The following is a 22,590-nucleotide window of genomic DNA, read 5'->3' on the forward strand; positions in this document are numbered from 1 at the left end:
TTCTCTCCACCCCCGTCTTTCTCTCTTCTCTCCACCCCGTCTTTCTCTCTTCTCTCCACCCCGTCTTTCTCTCTTCTCTCCACCCCCGTCTTTCTCTCTTCTCTCCACCCCCGTCTTTCTCTCTTCTCTCCACCCCCGTCTTTCTCTCTTCTCTCCACCCCGTCTTTTCTCTTCTTCTCTCTCTTCTCTCCCCCGTCTTTCTCTCTTCTCTCCACCCCGTCTTTCTCTCTTCTCTCCACCCCCGTCTTTCTCTCTTCTCTCCACCCCGTCTTTCTCTCTTCTCTCCACCCCGTCTTTCTCTCTTCTCTCCACCCCTCGTCTTTCTCTCTTCTCTCCACCCCGTCTTTCTCTCTTCTCTCCACCCCCGTCTTTCTCTCTTCTCTCCACCCCCGTCTTTCTCTCTTCTCTCCACCCCCCGTCTTTCTCTCTTCTCTCCACCCCCGTCTTTCTCTCTTCTCTCCACCCCCGTCTTTCTCTCTTCTCTCCACCCCGTCTTTCTCTCTTCTCTCCACCCCGTCTTTCTCTCTTCTCTCCACCCCGTCTTTCTCTCTTCTCTCCACCCCCGTCTTTCTCTCTTCTCTCCACCCCGTCTTTCTCTCCCCGTCTTTCTCTCTTCTCTCCACCCCCGTCTTTCTCTCTTCTCTCCACCCCGTCTTTCTCTCTTCTCTCCACCCCGTCTTTCTCTCTTCTCTCCACCCCCGTCTTTCTCTCTTCTCTCCACCCCGTCTTTCTCTCTTCTCTCCACCCCCGTCTTTCTCTCTTCTCTCCACCCCCGTCTTTCTCTCTTCTCTCCACCCCCGTCTTTCTCTCTTCTCCACCCCCGTCTTTCTCTCTTCTCTCCACCCCGTCTTTCTCTCTTCTCTCCACCCCCGTCTTTCTCTCTTCTCTCCACCCCCGTCTTTCTCTCTTCTCTCCACCCCGTCTTTCTCTCTTCTCTCCACCCCCGTCTTTCTCTCTTCTCTCCACCCCCGTCTTTCTCTCTTCTCCCCCGTCTTTCTCTCTTCTCTCCACCCCCGTCTTTCTCTCTTCTCTCCTCTTCTCCCCGTCTTTCTCTCTTCTCTCCACCCCCGTCTTTCTCTCTTCTCTCCACCCCGTCTTTCTCTCTTCTCTCTTTCTCTCTTCTCCACCCCTGTCTTTCTCTCTTCTCTCCACCCCTGTCTTTCTCTCTTCTCTCCACCCCTGTCTTTCTCTCTTCTCTCCACCCCTGTCTTTCTCTCTTCTCTCCACCCCTGTCTTTCTCTCTTCTCTCCACCCCTGTCTTTCTCTCTTCTCTCCACCCCTGTCGTTGCAGCTCCCCTGGTGACATCGGGGACATTGTTCGAGGCTTTTGAGAAGATGGGGAAGAAGCATAACAAGGAGCAGGTTCCTCCAGCTGAGCCCAGCAACAAGAAGCCTTCAGCGGGCAAACAGAAGGCCAAGCTTCCCCCTGCCTCTACACAGACACACAACACACACAAGAACCTGGAGGATGCATTCAAAGCTGTGAGCCACACACACACACGTACACACCAGCAACTTACACACATGTCCGCAACACAAGGTACACACACACACACACACGGAGGAGTGACTGTATTAGACTAATCTAGGGGCGAAAGTCGCATGAAATAATCTCACTGTTTTGCACAACATCATAAGCTTGTTTCCATACTGTTTCAGTGTCATGGTGCTCCAGTCCAGGACTCAGTCTCAGGTATAGGGTTGCTACTAGTAATTTACCAAAGTTACTGGAATCTTCAGGATAATTAACAGAAGCGATATGGCAATCCTATTGTAACTTTGGTCATTTATACAAATGTATTGATATTAGAGGTCTTCATGGATCCACCTGTACCCGAGACCCGAGGGGGTCCGGATCCACCTGTATCTGAGTCCCGGTGACCCGTGGGGGTCTGGATCCACCTGTATCCAGAATTCTAAATAATGTTCTGGGTTGGATCTGATATGATTTTCACGGGTCTTGGTTCTGTGTAATTTTAACGGACTTGTCTGAAGGGCCCGTACAGATCCGAAGCCGACTGCTGCAGTAGACAGAGGGAGAGATTTGTATTTATGCTGCTGCTCTTGCTTTTCACCAGAGCGGAGCGTGTCAGCACAGCCCCTCACCAGAGTGGCCAGTCAGAAGTCAAGTGGCAATAGGCTACAGTCATAAAGCCTCCCTCCATGTGTGGCGAAAGTTAGGAGATATCTGATCAATGGAAGATGGAATTAAAAGGAGAAGGATAGGCCACAACGACCAAGAGCCAACGGGTCGGCTGCAACGTGATATTCTGAATGGAGTTGTTGGAATTGTTAAGTGTAGGATGAGAAAGCACATGCAGCCTCAATTAGCCTAGCTATCTAACGTTAGCTAGCTTAACTCGTTTCTCCCAGGTTAATTCATTCAACACAGGTACTACGTAATCATATATGATAAGTAACCTATTAGTCTACTATAGCGCTAGAGAACTTGGTTGGTTGCTGTGTCTCGTGTCTCCCTCCTCACCGTGTCAGTATGGCCCCTCCCCCGCCTTCTAGAGCACCACCCCTCTCCCTCCTCACCGTGTCAGTATGGCCCCCCCCCGCCTTCTAGAGCACCACCCCTCTCCCCCTCACCGTGTCAGTATGGCCCCTCCCCGCCTTCTAGATCACCACCCCTCTCCCTCCTCACCGTGTCAGTATGGCCCCTCCCCTGCCTTCTAGAGCACCACCCCTCTCCCTCCTCACCGTGTCAGTATGGCCCCTCCCCTGCCTTCTAGAGCACCACCCCTCTCCCTCCTCACCGTGTCAGTATGGCCCCTCCCCTGCCTTCTAGAGCACCACCCCTCTCCCTCCTCACCGTGTCAGTATGGCCCCTCCCCCGCCTTCTAGAGCACTACCCCTCTCCCTCCTCACCGTGTCAGTATGGTTTCTCCCCTGCCTTCTAGAGCACCACCCCTCTCCCTCCTCACCGTGTCAGTATGGCCCCTCCCCTGCCTTCTAGAGCACTCTCCCTCCTCACTGTGTCAGTATGGCCCCTCCCTGCCTTCTAGAGCACCACCCCTCTCCCTCCTCACCGTGTCAGTATGGCCCCTCCCCTGCCTTCTAGAGCACCACCCCTCTCCCTCCTCACCATGTCAGTATGGCCCCTCCCCTGCCTTCTAGAGCACCACCCCTCTCCCTCCTCACCTTGTCAGTATGGCCCCCCCCCGCCTTCTAGACCACCACCCCTCTCCCTCTTCACGGTGTCAGTATGGCCCCTCCCCGCCTTCTAGACCACCACCCCTCTCCCTCTTCACGGTGTCAGTATGGCCCCTCCCCCGTCTTCTAGACCACCACCCCTCTCCCTCCTCACCGTGTCAGTATGGCCCCTCCCCGCCTTCTAGAGCACCCCCTCTCCCTCCTCACCGTGTCAGTATGGCCCCTCCCCTGCCTTCTAGAGCACCACCCCTCTCCCTCCTCACCGTGTCAGTATGGCCCCTCCCCGCCTTCTAGAGCACCACCCCTCTCCCTCCTCACCGTGTCAGTATGGCCCCTCCCCTGCCTTCTAGAGCACCACCCCTCTCCCTCCTCAGTGTCAGAATGGCCCCTCCCCTGCCTTCTAGAGCACCACCCCTCTCCCTCTTCACCTTGTCAGTATGGCCCCCTCCCCCCGCCTTCTAGAGCACCACCCCTCTCCCTCCTCACCGTGTCAGTATGGCCCCTCCCCTGCCTTCTAGAGCACCACCCCTCTCCCTCCTCACCGTGTCAGTATGGCCCCTCCCCGCCTTCTAGAGCACCACCCCTCTCCCTCCTCACCGTGTCAGTATGGCCCCTCCCCCGCCTTCTAGAGCACCACCCCTCTCCCTCCTCACCGTGTCAGTATGGCCCCTCCCCGCCTTCTAGAGCACCACCCCTCTCCCTCCTCACCGTGTCAGTATGGCCCCTCCCCTGCCTTCTAGAGCACCACCCCTCTCCCTCCTCACCGTGTCAGTATGGCCCCTCCCCGCCTTCTAGAGCACCACCCCTCTCCCTCCTCAGTGTCAGTATGGCCCCTCCCCTGCCTTCTAGAGCACCACCCCTCTCCCTCCTCACCGTGTCAGAATGGCCCCTCCCCTGCCTTCTAGAGCACCACCCCTCTCCCTCCTCAGTGTCAGTATGGCCCCTCCCCGCCTTCTAGAGCACCACCCCTCTCCCTCCTCACCGTGTGAAGGATATTTCATGTTGAAACTCTCTGTTCTGTTCCTGATGGGCGTGGGTTAGGTAGTATTATCTATGGTAATTCCTGTTCTGTTCCTGATGGGCGTGGGTTAGGTAGTATTATCTATGGTAATTCCTGTTCTGTTCCTGATGAACGTGGGTTAGGTAGTATTATCTATGGTAATTCCTGTTCTGTTCCTGATGAACGTGGGTTAGGTAGTATTATCTATGGTAATTCCTGTTCTGTTCCTGATGGGCGTGGGTTAGGTAGTATTATCTATGGTAATTCCTGTTCTGTTCCAGATGAACGTGGGTTAGGTTGTGGTTTTGTTATGTATGGTACTTCCTGTTCTGTTCCAGATGAACGTGGGTTAGGTTGTGGTTTTGTTATGTATGGTACTTCCTGTTCTGTTCCAGATGGACATGGGTTAGGTTGTATTATGTATGGTACTTCCTGTTCTGTTCCAGATGGATGTGGGTTAGGTTGTATTATGTATGGTACTTCCTGTTCTGTTCCAGATGGGCGTGCGTTAGGTTGTATTATGTATGGTACTTCCTGTTCTGTTCCAGATGAACGTGGGTTAGGTAGTATTATCTATGGTAATTCCTGTTCTGTTCCAGATGAACGTGGGTTAGGTAGTATTATCTATGGTAATTCCTGTTCTGTTCCAGATGAATGTGGGTTAGGTAGTATTATCTATGGTACTTCCTGTTCTGTTCCTGATGGGCGTGGGTTAGGTAGTATTATCTATGGTAATTCCTGTTCTGTTCCAGATGAACGTGGGTTAGGTAGTATTATCTATGGTAATTCCTGTTCTGTTCCAGATGAACGTGGGTTAGGTAGTATTATCTATGGTAATTCCTGTTCTGTTACAGATGAACGTGGGTTAGGTAGTATTATCTATGGTAATTCCTGTTCTGTTCCAGATGGGCGTGGGTTAGGTTGTGGTTTTGTTATGTATGGTACTTCCTGTTCTGTTCCAGATGGACATGGGGTAGGTTCTATTATGCATGGTACTTCCTGTTCTGTTCCAGATGGACATGGGTTAGGTTGTATTATGTATGGTACTTCCTGTTCTGTTCCAGATGGATGTGGGTTAGGTTGTATTATGTATGGTACTTCCTGTTCTGTTCCAGATGGGCGTGCATTAGGTTGTATTATGTATGGTACTTCCTGTTCTGTTCCAGATGGATGTCCAGATGGACATGGGTTAGGTTGTATTATGTATGGACTGTTCCAGATGGACTTCCTGTTCTGTTCAGTGGGCGTGCATTGGTTGTATTAGATGGTACTTCCTGTTGGGTTAGGTTGTATTATGTATGGTACTTCCTGTTCTGTTACAGATGGACGTGGGTTAGGTTGTATTATGTATGGTACTTCCTGTTCTGTTCCAGATGGATGTGGGTTAGGTTGTATTATGTATGGTACTTCCTGTTCTGTTCCAGATGGACGTGGGTTGGGTTGTGGTTGTATTATGTATGGTACTTCCTGTTCTGTTCCAGATGGACGTGGGTTAGGTTATATTATGTATGGTACTTCCGTTCTGTTCCAGATGGACGTGGGTTAGGTTGTATTATGTATGGTACTTCCTGTTCTGTTCCAGATGGACGTGGGTTAGGTTGTATTATGTATGGTACTTCCTGTTCTGTTCCAGATGGACGTGGGTTAGTTCCAGATTGTTATTATGTATGGTACTTCCTGTTCTGTTCCAGATGGATGTGGGTTGGTAATTCCTGTTCTGTTGTGGTTGTGTTATGTATGGTACTTCCTGTTCTGTTCCAGATGGACATGGGTTAGGTTGTATTATGTATGGTACTTCCTGTTCTGTTCCAGATGGATTTGGGTTAGGTTGTATTATGTATGGTACTTCCTGTTCTGTTCCAGATGGGCGTGCATTAGGTTGTATTATGTATGGTACTTCCTGTTCTGTTCCAGATGGGCATGCGTTAGGTTGTATTATGTATGGTACTTCCTGTTCTGTTCCAGATGGACGTGGGTTAGGTTGTATTATGTATGGTACTTCCTGTTCTGTTCCAGATGATGTGGGTTAGGTTGTATTATGTATGGTACTTCCTGTTCTGTTCCAGATGGACGTGGGTTAGGTTGTATTATGTATGGTACGTTCTGTTCCAGATGGACGTGGGTTAGGTTGTATTATGTATGGTACTTCCTGTTCTGTTCCAGATGGACGTGGGTTAGGTTGTATTATGTATGGTACTTCCTGTTCTGTTCCAGATGGACGTGGGTTAGGTTGTATTATGTATGGTACTTCCTGTTCTGTTCCAGATGGACGTGGGTTAGGTTGTATTATGTATGGTACTTCCTGTTCTGTTCCAGATGGACGTGGGTTGTGGTTGTATTATGTATGGTACTTCCTGTTCTGTTCCAGATGGACATGGGTTAGGTTGTATTATGTATGGTACTTCCTGTTCTGTTCCAGATGGGCGTGGGTTAGGTTGTATTATGTATGGTACTTCCTGTTCTGTTCCAGATGGTACTTCCTGTTCTGTTCCAGATGGCATTAGGTTGTATTATGTATGGTACTTCCTGTTCTGTTCCAGATGGACGTACTTCCTGTTCTGTTCCAGAGGTTGTATTATGTATGGTACTTCCTGTTCTGTTCCAGATGGATGTGGGTTAGGTTGTATTATGTATGGTACTTCCTGTTCTGTTCCAGATGGACGTGGGTTGGGTTAGGTTGTATTATGTATGGTACTTCCTGTTCTGTTCCAGATTCCAGATGGTACTTCCTGTTCTGTTCCAGATTAGGTTATATTATGTATGGTACTTCCTGTTCTGTTCCAGATGGACGTGGGTTAGGTTGTATTATGTATGGTACTTCCTGTTCTGTTCCAGATGGACGTGGGTTAGGTTGTATTATGTATGGTACTTCCTGTTCTGTTCCAGATGGACGTGGGTTAGGTTGTATTATGTATGGTACTTCCTGTTCCAGATTCCAGATGGTACTTCCTGTTCTGTTCCAGATGGACGTGGGTTAGGTTGTATTATGTATGGTACTTCCTGTTCTGTTCCAGATGGACGTTGGGTTGGGTTGTTGGTTGTATTATGTATGGTAATTCCTGTTCTGTTGCAGATGGGCGTGCATTAGGTTGTATTATGTATGGTACTTCCTGTTCTGTTCCAGATGGATGTGGGTTGGGTTGTGGTTGTGTTATGTACGGTACTTCCTGTTCTGTTCCAGATGGACATGGGTTAGGTTGTATTATGTATGGTACTTCCTGTTCTGTTCCAGATGGATGTGGGTTAGGTTGTGGGTGTATTATGTATGGTACTTCCTGTTCTGTTCCAGATGGACGTGGGGGAGCTGAAGCAGCAGTTGGACCGGAGCCAGACTCTGTTCCCTGACAACCCGTCAGTCTGGGTCAAAGACCTGGCAGGATACCTCAACCACGCCCTGGCTGCTCCGGAGACTGATCCCACCCTCAGCAGCTACACACATGGTCAGTAACATAACCACCACCAAAACCAGGGCTCTAAATTTGAAGAAATTCATTGGAACACTAATGGTCTGTTAGGAGCACCACATGAGATCTAAGAGCACCAGAAAATATAATTTCTTTAATCAATTGAAATGCACCTTATATTGGGCATATATATATATATATATTATTTAACTAGGCAAGTCAGTTAAGGATAAATTCTTATTTACAATGATGGCCTAACCCGGACTACGCTGGGCCAATTGTGCCCTATGGGACTCCCAATCACGGCCGGTTGTGATACAGCCTGGAATGGAACCAGGGTCTGTAGTGATGCCTCTCGGATGCAGTGTCTCAGACCACTGCGCCACTCCGGAGCTCTTGTGAAACACATGTTGTGCATTTGTTTATTATAAAAAGCTAAAACGTTATGAATACCTCATTAAAATGTGTCATTTGTGGAATAGTAGGTTTCTACATTGTGTAAAAGCACTGTTTTACTATTGAGATGCATTTCATAATCTGGTGCTGGTTGAGGGATGATGGCTGATTTCAAGGGTGACGTGTGATCTTGCTGTTGCTACTGCATGTGGTTAGATCCTGGGTGGTTGTATGCAGGCTGTTGCTGAGGTCCTGGTTGGTTGTAGTGTGGAGGAGGGGGGTCCTCTTCCTCTCCCTCCCCTCTTCCTCTCGCTCTTCCTCTCCATTGCTGTTGCTGCGGGGAGAGTGGTTTCCTGCAATCTCTGGCAAAGTGACCGGGAATTCCGCAGTTATAACACTGGTAGTTTCCCCCTCTGTATGGTCCAGTGTAGGGGCCCCGTTGAGGCTGTTGCTGTTGCAGGATATACTGCTGTAGGGGAGGATATTGGGGTGGTGGGGCCCGCCATCCATGGTCAGCTGCTGTCATGAGGGCTTCCATAGTTCCGTGTTTGGTGGCTCTTGCTAGAAGTGCTTTCATGTCTCCTAGGCAGAGTTGCAGGCCTGACGTAAGTGTCTGCAGTTGAAGTAGCCACACTGAGGCTCCTCCATGTAGGCTAGGCATCTGTTCCATCAGGGTTGTTAAATCGGTCATTTTCCAGGGCTGGTCCTGCATCTTAGTCACGTTTGGACCTCCCCTTGGAGCTGGGGTGAGCACCATGTCCATTTCTTCTTCGTTTTCGGTATCCATGCTCTTATGACTGTCCTCCCTTGCCGTCTGATGGAAGTGGTTAAAATCCAATCCTGTGAGGTGTTCAGTGGTTTCAGAGGTGAGAGAGTTCACAGAGGAGCATTGCGGTCTCCGTTCCTGGGGGAGGCCTCCTACGCCTGGAGTCCCGGTTTCGAGCTGTTCGCATACAATATGGCCACCCGTTATCCCCAGTGTCATTTCCCCTTTTAGCTCCCCTTGTTGTACTCTCAGAACTGGAGCCTGTATTGCGGGAAGTGCCCTGGGCAGGAGTGGGTTGTTACCGTGGAGTGGGTTGTGTGATGGGCTCCTGTGATTTTGTCTCTTTGAGTATGGCTGGGGCTGAACTGCCTCCATTGACAATTTTGGATATAGTGAGGGAGAAGCGGCACAAAATAATTACGTAAACTGCTAAGGTAATTATTAACGCGGTTATTCAAGATGTAACTGAGGCAGTGATTATCTGAAAAAAAAAGATCTTATTTGGCTCCTAATTCCTGTTCTAGCTCATCTGGTAGTGTCTGAAATGTGTCCTCTAGGTTTGAGTCAGTCCTGTACTATGTCCTGTGTAATATGTGTTTATTTCGATCTTTGTATACTTAGCCCGTCCTTGGTCGAAACCAAGGATGTATTCGCGGTATCGGGACAGACTCAACTCTTGTACCCCACCCTCGTATTCAAAGGTTCTATCGGTATGTGATTACAGCTACTTGTGTGTTTCTCCGGTAGTTTATTTGAATTTGTTCAGCGATTTATTTAGGTATTTTCTAGAAATGATTCGGCGATTTCCTTTTGGAACAATATATTAGTGAATATATGCGGTTCTATAACAATTGTCAGAGTAATTCTAGCACTTTAGGAAATATCGATAGAAATTGGAAAACTAAAAATCAGTGTATAGCTCTGCGGCTTGTCAATCAAAGGCAGTGCTTAGCTCGGCGGCTTATTTAAGTACTTTCTAGAAATAATTCAGTAATTTCCTTTTGGAACAATATATCAGTAAATTCGAGCGGTTCTATAACAATTGTCAGAATAATTTTATCTCCTGGGGAATACCAACAGCGGAAAGAGAGAAAAAAGAAACCGTCAATATTTTAGCACGGCGGCTGGGTTAATTCACCGCTCGGCGACTGATCAGTATTTTGGCTCACCGACCGTCAATCTTACACCGTTTATGTATTCAGAGTATGGCAATCATTCCTCAACAAATGTTTTCTCTGAATTGGGCACAACAAAATCGCGGAACATCAAAACTGGTTATATTATGTTATAGTGTGATGTGCAATGGGCACATCATTCCCGATCTCGGTCTTGTGGAACGCTAAACTTACATATACTATGTTTATTCGACTACACCTCTAACATAACCAATTAAACAGTATAGCACTTATTTAATAGGATCTTTTACATGCATTAACTACACCTCTAAACACAACCAATTAAACAGTATAGCACTTATTTAATAGGATCTTTTACATGCATTAACTACACCTCTAAACACAACCAATTAAACAGTATAGCACTTATTTAATAGGATCTTTTACATGCATTAACTACACCTCTAACACAACCAATTAAACAGTATAGCACTTTTTTAATAGGATCTTTTACATGCATTAACTACACTCTAACACAACCAATTAAACAGTATACCACTATTTAACAGGATCTTTTACATGTATTAACTACACCTCTAAACACAACCAATTAAACAGTATAGCACTTATTTAATAGGATCTTTTACATGCATTAACTACACCTCTAAACACAACCAATTAAACAGTATAGCACTTATTTAATAGGATCTTTTACATGCATTAACTACACCTCTAAACACAACCAATTGAACAGTATAGCACTTATTTAATAGGATATTTTACATGTAGATTCAGTTGATCTCACAATAGGCCAATTAATAAAAAATAAAAATAATATTTTTGTTTGTTTTTTAAACGAGCAAAACAAGATCTCCTTGATCAATGCCTTATGTTCTTATGTAAACATTTTTTGGCAACGATTCATACTCACGTCAGTACTTTCTGATCAAAATTTGGTTTAGACTATAATACAATATGCAGATTTCGATTTAACAGGCTCTGCTCACCTTTTAAGTAGAGCGCTCCGATCAGATTTCCTGAGGCAAGACGAATGGCTGATTTGTCTCTTGGACAGGTCACACTTCCGTCTGATTTTGAGCCGTCATCAGTTTCGTCCTCTCACACCAATTTATCATAGATCGAATTCAGGAAGAACCATCCTCATGCTACCATTTTGTTGGTGTTTCATACTGGAGAGGGAATGCAAAACAACGACGCTGGACAGAGTGGAATCAGGTGTATCAAAAAGGCAGTTTATTGGTCAAAGTTATCTTGTCCTGCCGTTTATCGTGCACGGACCTAAGGAATGTGACTCTGTGAGGAGTCAGAATAATTAGGCTGCTCAGCCAGAGTTTACAGCAGAATGTATACACAGAATAATGTAGGTGGAGTCTCGTCGTGTTGGTCTTCTGACTGGTCCTGAAGAGTTGGAGGCGGGCCTTGCTCTAGCCAGAGCGGGCCCCATTGGTGCACAGCAAAGTCCTTTGCTCTTGGCACCCGACCAGTAGGGAGGGGTATAGTGTGAGTGTACAGTGCTTCATGATGTATGTGTGTCAAGGAAGCGTGGATTTTAGGGACTGGTAATGTCTGCTTTAGGCTCAGGTGTTTCCTGTTTATGCAGGAGTGCATGTAGGGTTCAATGTCAGTGAGATAGCTTGGCACTTCTAAGCTCGTTAGTGTTGCAGGCTGCTCTTTTTAGTTTTACAGGGGAGTATATTTGCGTGATGGCAGCTGTGTGTCCTTCGGATAATCATGTTATTGCGCGTAGGCTCTAAACTTGACTGAGGACACTGGGCCCAGAGTTATCTGAGGGCATCCGGTTTAACCAGAGCTTTGGTCTGCTAGTAACGCTTTATATTAGATTATTTATATAACACCCCTAATGGTTGGATATACTGGTGAAGTTACCATGTTGTTAGCTAGCTAGCCAATTAGGTAACATATAGGAACAAAGTGTAAAGAAATTGTCGCTGACGTCGATGCATGAGTAGTTTAGACTGGCCCATGACATGGTTTCTGAATGTAAAATACGGTGCCGGTGATTCGCTGTAGGAAGATTGAAAATGCTGCTCTGGTAATATGGGTCTTGACCCGGTTGGGCTAGAAGCTGTAGTAATGGTCCAACCCATGACGCTAAAGAATCTACACTGCTGTGTTTCTCTGAAACCACGGTACAGCGAAGTCTTATCATTACTACAATCTGGGAGATTGTTTTTCCTTGTCGTACAGTTCTCCCAAAATAAAATGTATGGTCGCACAGCAAAATATCTCGTTGCATTAGCGACCAAATTGGCTGGGCTGGGTTCCATCCCTGAAGGCGTCTCCCCCTTCCCGGGAAACAAAGCTGATCTCCACCTAACCAGCCACGGATGTACGGCACTCGCCGTGGAAGTCGAAGAAGGTGTTCTCTGACAAAGGGTGTCTCCTTGGTGATGTTGAGCCCAGAACTGACACAGAACAGAAACAGCTTTGCCGCCCTGGATCCAGAGGTACCTGCGTCTTCGTCCTCGATTCTGTCTCCCTCTCTTGTGGCTTCTACCTCGGGTTCAGATCCTCAGAGCTCCCAGCCTCATCAGACCGTGAAGCTGCCTGAGAGACCAGCCCATTCAACATCACCAGCTGTCATCATAGGCAGCTCTATGGTGAGAAACATCTCGGTCCCCAAGGCAAAAACGCTGTGCTTACACAGGAGCACGAGTACAGGACATAACAAGGCTGCTTCAAGACTGTTCTAACTAGAGGTTGACCGATTAATTAGGGCCGATTTCAAGTTTTCATAATCGGAAATAGGTATTTTTGGACACCGATTTGGCCTATTATTATTATTTTTTACACCTTTTATTTAATCTTTATTTAACTAGGCAAGTCTGTTAAGAACAGATTCTTATTTTCAATGACAACCCCACGGTTCCTAGGCTAACTGCCTTGTTCAGGGGCAGAACGACAGATTTTTACCTTGTCAGTTCGGGGAACCAATCTTGCAACCTTACAGTTAACTAGTCCAACGCTATAACCACCTGCCTCTCGTTGCACTCCACGAGGAGACTGCCTGTTACGCAAATGCAGTAAGAAGCCAAGGTAAGTTGCTAGCTAGCATTAAACTTCTTATAAAAAAACAATCAATCATAATCACTAGTTAACTACACATGGTTGATGATATTACTAATTTATCTAGCGTGTCCTGCGTTGCATATAATCTGACTGAGCATACATGTATATGACTGAGCGGTGGTAGGCACCAGCAGGCTCGTAAGCATTCATTCAAACAGCACTTTGGTGCGTTTTGCCAGCAGCTCTTCGTTGTGCGTCCAGCATTGCGTTGTTTGACTTCAAGCCTATCAACTCCCGAGATGAGGCTGGTGTAACCGATGTCAAATGGCTGGCTAGTTAGCGGGGTGCACGGAGTAGTTGTTCCCCTTGCTCTCTATGGGTAACGCTGCTTCGAGGGTGGCTGTTGTCATTGTGTTCCTGGTTCGAGCCCAGGTAGAAGCAAGGAGAGGTACGGAAGCTATACTGTTACACTGGCAATACTAAAGTGCCTATAAGAACATCAAATAGTCAAAGGTTAATGAAATACAAATGGTAGAGGGAAATAGTCCTATAATTCCTATAATAACTACAACTTAAAACTTCTTACCTGGGAATATTGAAGACTCGTTAAAAGGAACCACCAGCTTTTCATATGTTCTCATGTTCTGAGCAAGGAACTTAAACATTTTAGCTTTCTTACAAGGCACATATTGCACTTTTACTTCTCCAACACTTTGTTTTTGCATTATTTAAACCAAATTGAACATGTTTCATTATTGATTTTATTGATGTATTATATTAAGTTAAAATAAGTGTTCATTCAGTATTGTGGTAATTGTCATTATTACAAAAGCATGTAAAAAAAATCGGGCGATTAATCCGTATCGGCTTTTTTGGTCCTCCAATAATCAGCATCGGCGTTGAAAAATCATAGTCGGTCGACCTCTAGTTCTAACACAGATGCCGGGAGCTGACAATGTTGAAGTCCATGTGGGGTCAAACGACATAAGGAGGGCTAGCTCGGAACATCTGAAAATAGATTTTAGCATTAAGACGGTCAATAATTTCAGGTCCAGTACCATCGTTGGGCCGCGGGTGTGAAAGATTCAGCAGACTGCTGGAATTACCCATCTGGCTAAAAGACTGTAGCTGGAGTCACTTTTATTGATAACTTTGACACCTTCTGGAAACAGAAGATACTGTACAGGAATGACGGAGTCCATCCAAATCATCTTGGCTCCTGGACTCTGTCCACACATTTCAAGGCTGCGTTGAGACAACTTATCAGACTAATCAATGGCCCAAGATTAATCTCTACCATTGTGACAATGAGTCGTCATAATGCTGCATCAAATGTACATGTTCTTAAGGGCATTGGCAAACACAATGTAAGTAATTTATCCCTAATTGTACCGAATACATCTGTTTATCCTACAGCTACTGTAAGCAGTAATCAGCCTATGAACCAGAGTTACACTGTTAGCACTGAGGCGGTGTGCATCTAAGCTTCCCAGTAAAGCATAAAAAACATTTGAGCAACCCAGAAAAGTGCTAAAAATGTCCCATATTAACATATGTAGCCTGAGAAACCAGGTCCATGAAGTCAATAACTTGCTTGAAACAGATGACATTCATATTCTATCTCTGAAACTCACTTAGATAATCAAATCAAATCAAATTTTATTTGTCACATACACATGGTTAGCAGATGTTAATGCGAGTGTAGCGAAATGCTTGTGCTTCTAGTTCCGACAATGTTTGCTACAATGGTAGCAATACAAGGTTATAACATTTACAGAAATGCCAATGGTGGAGGTGTGGCTGTGTAATATATATATATATTCAGAACCACATTCCTGTAACGATTAGAGGGGATCTCATGTTAAATAGTGTTGAAGTAATATGGCTACAGGTTCATCTGCCTCACCTAAAACCCATTCTGGTGGGAAGCTGCTACAGACCACCAAGTGCTAACAGTCACTATCTGGATAATATGTGTAGAATGCTTGATAATGTATGTGATATCAACAGAGGTCTATTTTCTGGGTGACTTAAATTGACTGGCTTTCATCAAGCTGCCCTCTCAAGAGAAAGCTTCAAACTGTAACTAGTGCCTGCAACCTGGTTCAGGTTGTCAGTCAACCTACCAGGGTAGTTAAACAGCACAGGAATCAACATGTATTGATCACATCTTTACTAACGCTGCAGAAATTTGTTTGAAAGCAGTATCCAGATCCATAGGATGTATACACCTAGTATAGTGTATAAGAGGTCATACAATAAGTTTTGTAGTGATTCATATGTTGTTGATGTAAAGAATATTTGTTGGTCCGTGGTGTGTAATGAGGAGAAACCAGACGCTGCACTCGACACATTTATGAAATTGCTTATTCCAGTTACTAATAAGCACACATTAAGAAATTGACAAACTGTTAACCTCTTGAGCTTATGGCTCAATACTGCCCCCGTTGGAGGAAGTGCGTGCCCATAGTAAACTGAAAATATTTTTTCCCAAAATTGCTAATATATGCATATAATAATAATTATTGAATAGAAAACACTCTAAAGTTTCTAAAACCGTTTAAATTATGTCTGTATGTAAAGCAGAACTCTCAGGGCAGCCTTTCTCCCAAACTCTCTCTTGTCAAGAGAAAAGTTGGGTCAACTTTGACGTCATCGCCCCCACCCTTCCCAGGCAGCTACCGATCTGGGAACAGTATGTATTTGTTCAGCGCGATGTCTGCTTTCAATTGGCACGTTCATTGTTTGAATTTCGCGCTCCCTCATCCTTTGGCGGGCGAAAATGCCCGGTTCACTCTCACATACATGCACTCTATTGCGCGCGGCCGATTTGGGGAACGTTCTTTTCCAATAGACACCAGTTGAAGCCGGTTCGTTTGTTCGCGATGATCATTGTTTTACATGATAAAAACATCATTTTGCTCGATTCTGCACTTAGTTTGACCAGTTTAGTCGACATATAATATGTAATTTTGAAGATTTGATGTGCAAGAGTGCGGGACCAGAAGGAGCAGAAGTTATTTTGGGTGCATTTCAGCTGAAGCTGTTAGCATATGCTAATACAAAGACGCACAACTTGAAACCAAACGATGTATTGGGTAAGTATGACTCCTTCTACGTCTTCTGATCGAAGAACATCAAAGGTAAGGGAATATTTATGTGGTTATTTTGGGTTTCTGTGGACTCCAAACGTAGAGGAGACACTGCTAATATCTGAGCGCCGACTCATAGCATAGACTAGTGAACGAATTCTGTAACGTTAAAAATAAATGTAACACAGCGGTTGTATTAAGAAGAAGTGTATCTTTGTAACTATATGTAGAACATGTATATTTAGTCATGTTTATTGCTTGTTATCTGATGTTATCTGTCGGAGCTATCATAATTTCTCCGGACATTTTGAGTAGCATTTTTGAAATGTCGTCATTGTAAACAGAGATTTATGGATATTAATGGCATATTATTGAAAAAAAAAAAATGTACTGTGTAACATGTAATATTACTGTCATCTGATGAAGATTTTCAAAAGGTTAGTGAATTATTTATTTTTTAATCCTACTTTTAAATTTTATATTTTCTGGGACAAAATGGCCGCCGCTTGCCTTTTGTTTCGGTGGTGGTCTAATATAAATGTGTGCTATGTTTTCGCCGTAAAACATTTTAGAAATCTGACTTGCTGGGTAGATGAACAAGGTGTTTATCTTTCATTTGAGCTATTGGACTTGTGTAGGTGTGGAGGTTAAATATTTCTAAGAATATTTTTTCGCATTTTGCGTTATGCTAATGAGCTTGAGCCGTAGTCACGATCCCGGATCCGGGATGGGTAGCATCAAGAGGTTAAAACTGTTAAATCCCTGTAGATTGATGAGGAATTGAAAAATAGTTGATTGAGATGAGGCAAAGGAGATGGCAAATAGGCCTGGCTGTACAACTGAGGAAAAAGGTATGGCAGCCCAACTGATTGGCAAGCGTACTGCAAATTGAGAAATCATGTGACTAAACTAAAGAAATTATTTAAAGAATGATCGTAAAAAGCTTTGGGGCTTAAATGACATTTGGGGAGAAAATCAACTCGGCTCCATTCGTTGAATCAGATGGCTCATTCATCACAAAGACCACTATTGTGAACTACTTGAATGATTTCTTTCTTTGGCATGATAAGCAAACGTAGGGATAACATGCCAACAACAAACGCTGACACTACACAGCCAAGTATAGCGGACCAAATTATGAAAGACAAAGAAATGTACTTTTGAATTCCGTGAAGTCAGTGTGGAGGAGGTGAAGAAAGTGACAAGCCACCGGGGTCTGACAATCTGGATGAAAAATGACTGCGGATAAAAGCAGACGATTTTTGACCAGATACAATGCTATTTCACAGTGAACAAATTGACAACAGACTTTCAGCATGCTGATCGGGAAGGATATTCAACAAGCACAGCACTTACACAAATGACTGATGATTGGCTGAGAGGAATTGATGATGAAATGATTGTGGGGGCTGTCTTGTTAGACTTCAGAGTGGCTTTTGACATTATTGATCATAGTCTGCTGCTGGAATAACATATGCGTTATGGCTTTACACCTCCTGTTATAATGTGGATAAATAGTTACTTAGAGTTACCTTTCTAACAGAACACGGTGTTCTTTAATGGAAGACTCTCAAATATAATCCAGGTAGAATCAGGAATTCCCCAGGGAGGCTATTTAGGCCCTTTTTTTCAATCTTTACTAACGACATGCCACTAACTTTGAGTAAAGCCAGAGTGTCCATGTATGCTGATGACTCAACACTGTACACGTCAGCTACTACAGAGACTGAAATGACTGCAACACTCAACAAAGAGCTGCAGTTAGTTTCAGAGTGGGTGGGAAGGGAAATTTGCACAGGCTGTCTATAGATTTTCTATCATTGACTATGTTTGTTTATTCCATGTGTTCCATCTGTTTGTGTCGCACTGCTTTGCTTTATCTTGGCCAGATCGCAGTTGCAAATGAGAACTTGTTCTCAACTAGCCTACCTGGTTAAATATAGGTGAAATAAATAAAAATAAGTTAGGCCTAAATATTTCTAAAAGTAAAAGCATTGTATTTGGAACAAAACACTCACTAAACCCTAAAACTCAACTAAATCTTGTAATAAATGTGGAAATTGAGTGAGTTGAGATGACTAAACTGCTTGGAGTAACACTAGATTGTAAACTGTCATGCTCAAAGTATTAATGCAGAAGTAGCTAAGATTGGAAGAAGTCTGTCTGTCTTTCTAATAAAGCACTAGTTTCTACCTTAACAACCCTATCAACAAGGCAGATCCTACAGGCCCCAGTTTTGTCTCACCTGGACTACTGTTCAGTTGTGTGGTCAGGTTCCACAAAAAGTTACAAATGGCTCAGAACAGGGCAGCACGGCTGGCCCTTGGATGTACACCGATCTAATATTAATAATATGCATGTCAATCTCTCCTGGCTCAAAGTGGAGGAGAGAATGACTTCATCGCTACTTGTATTTATGAGAAGTGTTGACATGTTGAATGCACCGAGCTGTCTGTCTAAACTACTGGCACACAGCTTGGACACCCATGCATACCCCACAAGACATGCCACCAGAGGTCTCTTCACAGTCCCCAAGTCCAGAACAGACTATGGGAGGCACAGTCCTACATGGAACTCTCTTCCACATCAAGTAACTGATGCAAGCAGTAAAATGAGATTTAAAAAAACAGATGATCTGGAACAGCTGGGACTGTGAAGCAACACAAACTTTGGCACAGATGCACGTGTGTGCGCACACGATAACATACGCACATACACATGGATTTAGTACAGTAGAGGTGGAGTAGGGGCCTGAGGGCACACAGTGTGTTGGGATATCTGTGAATGTGTTGTAATGTTTTTAAAATTGTATAAACTGACTTAATTTTGCTGGACCCCAGTTAGAGTAGCCAAATAGATAAAATCAAATTTATTTGCCACATACACATGGTTAGCAGATGATAATGCGAGTGTAGTGAAATGCTTATGCTTCTAGTTCCGACAATGCAGTAGTAACCAACAAGTAATTTAACTTAAATTACCAAACTACTACCTTATATACACACAAGTGTAAAGGGATAAAGAATATGTACATAAAGATATATGAATGAGTGATGGCACAGAACGGCATAGGCAAGATGCAGTAGATGGTATCGAGTACAGTATATACAGTGGGGCAAAAAAGTATTGTCAGCCACCAATTGTGCAAGTTCTCCCACTTAAAAAGATGAGAGGCCTGTAATTTTCATCATAGGTACACTTCAACTACGACAGATAAAATGAGAAAAAAAATCCAGAAAATTACATTTGTAGGATTTTTTTTATCAAATCAAATTTATTTATATAGCCCTTTGTACATCAGCTGATATCTTAAAGTGCTGTACAGAAACCCAGCCTAAAACCCCAAACCGCAAGCAATGCAGGTGTAGAAGCACGGTGGCTAGGAAAAACTCCCTAGAAAGTCCAAAACCTAGGAAGAAGCCTGGTTCCTCTCTAGGTTATGTGGGGTGGCCAGTCCTCTTCTGTCTGTGCCGGGTGAAGATTATAACAGAACATGGCCAAGATGTTCAAATGTTCATAAATGACCAGCATGGTCGTATAATAATAAGGCAGAACAGTTGAAACTGGAGCAGCAGCACGGTCAGGTGGACTGGGGACAGCAAGGAGTCATCATGTCAGGTAGTCCTGGGGCATGGTCCTAGGGCTCAGGTCCTCCGAGAGAGAGAGAAAGAAAGAGAGAATTAGAGAGAGCATATGTGGCGTGGCCAGTCCTCTTCTGGCTGTGCCGGGTGGAGATTATAACAGAACATGGCCAAGATGTTCAAATGTTCATAAATGACCAGCATGGTCGAATAATAATAATAAGGCAGAACAGTTGAAACTGGAGCAGCAGCACGGCCAGGTGGACTGGGGACAGCAAGGAGTCATCATGTCAGGTAGTCCTGGGGCATGGTCCTAGGGCTCAGGTCCTCCGAGAGAGAGAATTAGAGAACACACACTTAGATTCACACAGGACACCGAATAGGACAGGAGAGGTACTCCAGATATAACAAACTGACCCTAGCCCCCCGACACATTAACTACTGCAGCATAAATACTGGAGGCTGAGACGGGAGGGGTCAGGAGACACTGTGGCCCCATCCAAGGATGGGGGAATTAATGAAATCAATCAATTAATGAATTGATTTGCAAATTATGGTGGAAAATAAGTATTCGGGTCTGGATATTGTAGCCCAGAAGTGGGCTTCGTTGGTAGCACAGGAGCCCTGGCCGGGCTAGCTTCAGGCTAATTGGTGCTTGCTCCGGGATGGAAACGCTAGCCAGGAGTGGTCACCCGGGATTGCGGTTAGCTAGTTGCGAAGATCCAGATGAGAATGTTCAGAGTTTGCGGTAGGAATCTGGGGATATGGAGAGGAATAGGTCCGTTATGCTCTGGTTTGAGTCACGTTGTTCGAACTGGCGAGAGCTTTCCGAGCTAAAGGTTAGCTGATGACCGCTAGCAATACTTTGCTAACTGATAGCTGGTAGGTAGTTAGCTGGCTAGCTTCAGTTGAGGGATTCCAGATCCGAAGTAAATATAAATACTTTAGAAAAACCAGATCCAGGCCACATTGGGTGAGGCGGGTTGCAGGAGAGGATTTAGAAGTTGAGGTTTAGGAAAATATTTTTAAAAGATATGTGAAGAAAAAGATGTCAAAATATACAAGGGACACGACAGACGTCTGACTGCTACGCCAACTTGGAAATGAGTACATTGACTCTGTACTGGTACCCCCTGTGTGTGTTGTTACCCCCTGTGTGTGTGTGTGTGTGTGTGTGGTTACCCCCAGGGGTGTAATACAAGAGTTTAATTACACAGGAGTGTAATTCTCTCTGGGCCTGTAAGTAAGCATTTCACCTGTTGTTGACGAGGCATGTGACATACAATTTTCTTTTGATTTTACAACAACCACAACTCAACCTCTAAGTGGTCGACAGTCCCGTTCTAACCATTTAGTACCATTCTAACCCTTGTCACTCCTCTCTGTCTTAGATTACCCATACTGCCTTGCGGGGAAGGAGCTGAGGGGCGTAGTCAAAGCTTTGATTGGTCGCTGCAACGAGAGTCTACAGGACTTCTATGACCACTGTGTTTACACCATGCTTAGAGAACTGGACAAACAGACAGGTGAGAGAACTGGACAAACAGACAGGTGAGAGAACTGGACAAACAGACAGGTGAGAGAACTGGACAAACGGACAGGTGAGAGAACTGGACAAACGGACAGGTGAGAGAACTGGACAAACGGACAGGTGAGAGAACTGGACAAACGGACAGGTGGGAGAACTGGACAAACGGACAGGTGGGAGAACTGGACAAACGGACAGGTGAGAGAACTGGACAAACGGACAGGTGAGAGAACTGGACAAACGGACAGGTGAGAGAACTGGACAAACGGACAGGTGAGAGAACTGGACAAACGGACAGGTGAGAGAACTGGACAAACGGACAGGTGAGAGAACTGGACAAACGGACAGGTGAGAGAACTGGACAAACGGACAGGTGAGAGAACTGGACAAACGGAAACGCAAAATGGGGATCCTGCATACTTGCTTTAAGTTTATTGCTAGACAATTTATGCTACGTAACACCACAGGATCACCATTTTGTGGAGCTATATTTAGTTGTAGTGTTGCGTACTGGGTAGGGTTTAGAGGTCGACCGATTATGATTTCTCAACGCCAATACCGATTATTGGAGGACAAAAAGCTGATACGGATTAATCGGCCGATTTTATAAAAAATGTGTGTGTGTATAGATATTTATATCCATAGATATATAGATAAGTGTTCATTGTTCATTCAGTATTGTTGCAATTGTCATTATTACAAAAATGTGTGTGTATATATATATATATGTATGTATGTATGTATGTATGTATGTATGTATGTAACCTCCAAACGAGCTTCACTGCCATACACCACTCCTTCCGTGGCCTCCAACGCTAGTTGGAAACGCTAGTAAACGCTAGTAAAACCAAATGCATGCTTTTCAACAGTTGGCTGCCTGTACCCGCATGCCTGACCAGCATCACCACCCTGGATGGTTCCGACCTTGAATATGTGGACATCTATAAGTACCTAGGTGTCTGGCTAGACTGTAAACTTTCCTTCCAGACTCATATCAAACATCTCCAATCGAAAATCAAATCAAGAATCGGCTTTCTTTTCCGCAACAAAGCCTCCTTCACTCACGCCGCCAAACTTACCCTAGTAAAACTGACTATCCTACCGATCCTCAACTTCGGCGATGTCATCTACAAAATTGCTTCCAACACTCTACTCAGCAAACTGGATGCAGTTTATCACAGTGCCATCCGTTTTGTCACTAAAGCACCTTATACCACCCACCACTGCGACTTGTATGCTCTAGTCGGCTGGCCCTCGCTACATATTCGTCGCCAGACCCACTGGCTCCAGGTCATCTACAAGTCCATGCTAGGTAAAGCTCCGCCTTATCTCAGTTCACTGGTCACGATGGCAACACCCATCCATAGCACGCGCTCCAGCAGGTGTATCTCACTGATCATCCCTAAAGCCAACACCTCATTTGGCCGCCTTTCGTTCCGGTACTCTGCTGCCTGTGACTGGAACAAATTGCTGAAGTTGGAGACTCTCCCTCACCAAC

The 22,590-nt window shown here is 44.9% G+C and overlaps 1 protein-coding gene across 2 annotated transcripts in view; it reads left to right on the plus strand.

Moving 5' to 3' along the window:
• The window catches only part of tmem214 (transmembrane protein 214), a 67,754-nt gene that overhangs the window by 19,965 nt on the left and 25,199 nt on the right, over positions 1 to 22,590 (plus strand). The window contains exons 2-4 of one of the 2 annotated variants that reach the window (XM_042301145.1): positions 1,292 to 1,482; positions 7,449 to 7,599; positions 20,956 to 21,090. In XM_042301145.1, the coding sequence (XP_042157079.1) occupies positions 1,292 to 1,482; positions 7,449 to 7,599; positions 20,956 to 21,090 (477 nt within the window). The remainder of the gene's footprint in view (positions 1 to 1,291; positions 1,483 to 7,448; positions 7,600 to 20,955; positions 21,091 to 22,590) is intronic. The other variant, XM_042301146.1, reaches the window with a different exon arrangement.

Source organism: Oncorhynchus tshawytscha, linkage group LG18 (genome assembly GCF_018296145.1).
Source record: "Oncorhynchus tshawytscha isolate Ot180627B linkage group LG18, Otsh_v2.0, whole genome shotgun sequence".
Classification (NCBI taxonomy): Eukaryota; Metazoa; Chordata; class Actinopteri; order Salmoniformes; family Salmonidae; genus Oncorhynchus; species Oncorhynchus tshawytscha.